This window comes from Microtus ochrogaster, chromosome 8 (genome assembly GCF_000317375.1).
Source record: "Microtus ochrogaster isolate Prairie Vole_2 chromosome 8, MicOch1.0, whole genome shotgun sequence".
NCBI classification, from domain to species: Eukaryota; Metazoa; Chordata; class Mammalia; order Rodentia; family Cricetidae; genus Microtus; species Microtus ochrogaster.
The window spans coordinates 71622680-71625510 of NC_022015.1; the positions used below are offsets into that span (position 1 = coordinate 71622680).

Genomic DNA, 2831 nt, shown 5'->3' on the forward strand with positions numbered 1-2831 from the left:
CTGTTTGGCCAATGACTCAGGCATACTTCTAGCTAACTCTTACATCTTGAATTAACCCATTTCTATTAATCTGTGTATCACCACGAGGCTGTGGCCTGCCAGTAAAGTTCCAGCATGTCCTTCTTCTGCAGCTACATGGCTTCTCCTTTTCTCTGCCTACTTTCTCTCTCTATCTCTGTTTGGATTTCCCACCCAGCTTTACTCTACTAAGCCATTGGCCAAAACAGCTTCTTTAATAGCCAATGGAAATAAAGCATATTCTCAGCATACAGAGGGGAATCTCACATCAGAGGTTGTCATAATTGCAATAATTACATTAATTAATATGAGAAAATCCACCCCCAAAGCTGGTGGTGCTGCTCCTGGGTTTGGATTCTGAACTACAGAAAAGCGAGGTAGCTGGGCACTCGCCTCTCTGCTCTTGGCTGTGCATGTGATGTCACTGGCTTTTGAGGTTCCTACTACCCTGACTTCCCTGCTGTGACAGACTACAAGCTGGAATTGTAGCCAAACTAACCTTTTCCTCCCCAAGGTGCTTTTTTATCTGACACCTTATTACAGCAACAGAAATGAAATCGGGATCCACTAAAATGTATTTTTTTAGTGTTTTGAATTACATTACATTTAAATTTATAGTGTGTGGAGCAGTGTGCATGTGCCGTGGTGTGTGTGTGTGTGCGTGTAGATCAGAAGACAACTTGTGTGAGCTGGTTTTCTCCTGCCATGTAGGCACCAGGTTTTGAACTCAGGTTATCAAGTTTGGTGGCAAGTGCCTTAACTCAAGGAACCATTTCCCTTGCCTCACCACTAAAGTTGAAATGATTTACCTAGACCATATAATTTTAATCAACAACTATGGAGCTAGTTGGCCTTTTGGTTCCAAGTCTGAGAGCTTTCCATTGCCTTTCCAGGATGTTGACTCCGACATCACATTGTGCCTACGTGCACACAGAAGTATCACTTGTCGATGGGAGATTAAGCTGCATGAAACCTACATCCTCCTGGTGCCACGAGACTGTTATATTTCTTTGTCATGGTTTTGCTTTTCCCTGTTTTCTGGCTTAGCTCCTCTAATTCGACCCCATCTCCTTTGGATGATATTTGTCTGAGCTCATTCTCTGATGTCTGGAATCATTTCTCTTCCGCTGTCTTTTTCTCTAATAATCTCCACATGTACCCCGTTCTGGTTATTACTCATGCTTCAACAGGCTGGGTTGTTTAAAAATAGGGCAGATGAGACTAGGGAACGTGGGAAGGCATTATCCCAACGTCAGTTCTCAGCTGTGTCAAATAGCTCCCTTCAGACGTCTCAAGAGCCGTTGCGTCTTTTCTTAGAGCTCGGTTGGACAATGCGGCTCAAGATGACAGTTTGCTCACTCAGTATTGTAACCTGGTAGTCAGGTCCCTGCTCGTTGGCCAGCTTCACAAAGACACACCTTTCAGAAAGGTAGAGATGCTATCTGAAACATGACGGATGACCCTAGGGCACAGGCACCGATACATCCACATTGTCTATCTCTTCCTTTACCAGCTCCTAAACTGGTTCCCCCTTTCTGAGCAGCTTTCTCTGCTGTTCTTTGGTTTTATAGAGATGCCACCAAGCCCATGACGACCACATCCATTAGGATTAGATTCCACTGTAAGTGACAGGAAACTCTAATGAAGTCTGGAGTCTCTGTTGCCGTGGCTCCAGCTAGCTTGCTGTTCCTCTAGGCTCAATGTTCATTTCTTCCCTTTTATGCCCAACATAGTTCCAAACTTGTCTTCTGTTCACATTCGGCCACCAGGAAGGAGAACATACTCTCTCTTTAAGAAGAAAACACCCACCCAGCCTTGCACAGTTAGTGCATCAAGAGAAAGGAACAGCAGCTGGGGAACACACGCCTGAGGCTTCCCCAGGATTTCCCCAGAGTCAAATCATAAACTTACCAGCTAGCAGGTTTACTCTGGGTTAGCTACCCAAGACTCATGGGAATGTATGCACCCAAAGACTTGTAGATGAACACAGCAGCACTATTTGAAACACCACAGAATCAAGACAGATGTTCATCAACTAATGCTTGGAAAAATAGTGTGTCCTATCCAAGCAATGCAACATAAGTCAACAACAAAAGAAATTAACTTTAGGCAACAACACGGGCAAACTTCAAAAGCGGGCTCAGTAAGTGAGTCATACAGAGAACACAATTAGTGCATGACTTTATTTACCAGAAATGTTCAACATAAGCGAGTCTGTAAAGCTAGAAGGTGGACGACTGATGGTCATCGAGAACTGGGGAAAGGTAGATAAAGGGCACAGCATTTCTTTCGGAGGTAATAGAAATGATATAAGATTGTGTTGTTAGTTGTGCCATTATTATGTTCACAATTTGTTTGCTTTGAGACATTCTCTGGGAACTTGTAATCCTCCTGCCTCATCTTCCTTAGTGCTAAGATTTTAGGCATAGGCTACCATGCCCAGTCTGCCTCCCGGTATGCCATGCTTGTTTAAGTGACTGAACTGTGTGGAAATTCTACTTCAATGAACGTTTAAAAAGAATACCATGTCCATCTACTCATCCACCCACAGAGGGCCACTCCACGAATCAGCAGGAACACAACACTCTGTGTTGGGGAAGACGGTCTGTCCGCCAGCATCTGTGCTTGGATGGGTTGGCTCTCTGTCCTCACGTACTTGGATGGAATCCACTTCATTTGGCAGTCCTTTTCTTGATTTTGTTTAATAAGGGTTTTTTTTTCTTTATTTTATATAAGGCAGAAGCTTGTCTTTCCTTTGTGGTTCTATTTTGCTTTCAATTGGTTTCAAGAATTGTAGGTGATTCATATATGTG

At 43.6% G+C, this 2831-nt stretch overlaps 1 protein-coding gene across 1 annotated transcript in view; it reads right to left on the bottom strand.

The window, feature by feature from the left end:
• Positions 1-1309: 1309 nt before the first annotated feature.
• The window catches only part of LOC102000329 (cytochrome P450 2C23-like), a 15306-nt gene continuing 13784 nt past the window's right edge, over positions 1310-2831 (bottom strand). The window contains 1 exon segment of the mRNA XM_013348120.1: positions 1310-1420. Coding sequence (XP_013203574.1) covers positions 1310-1420 — 111 coding nt within the window.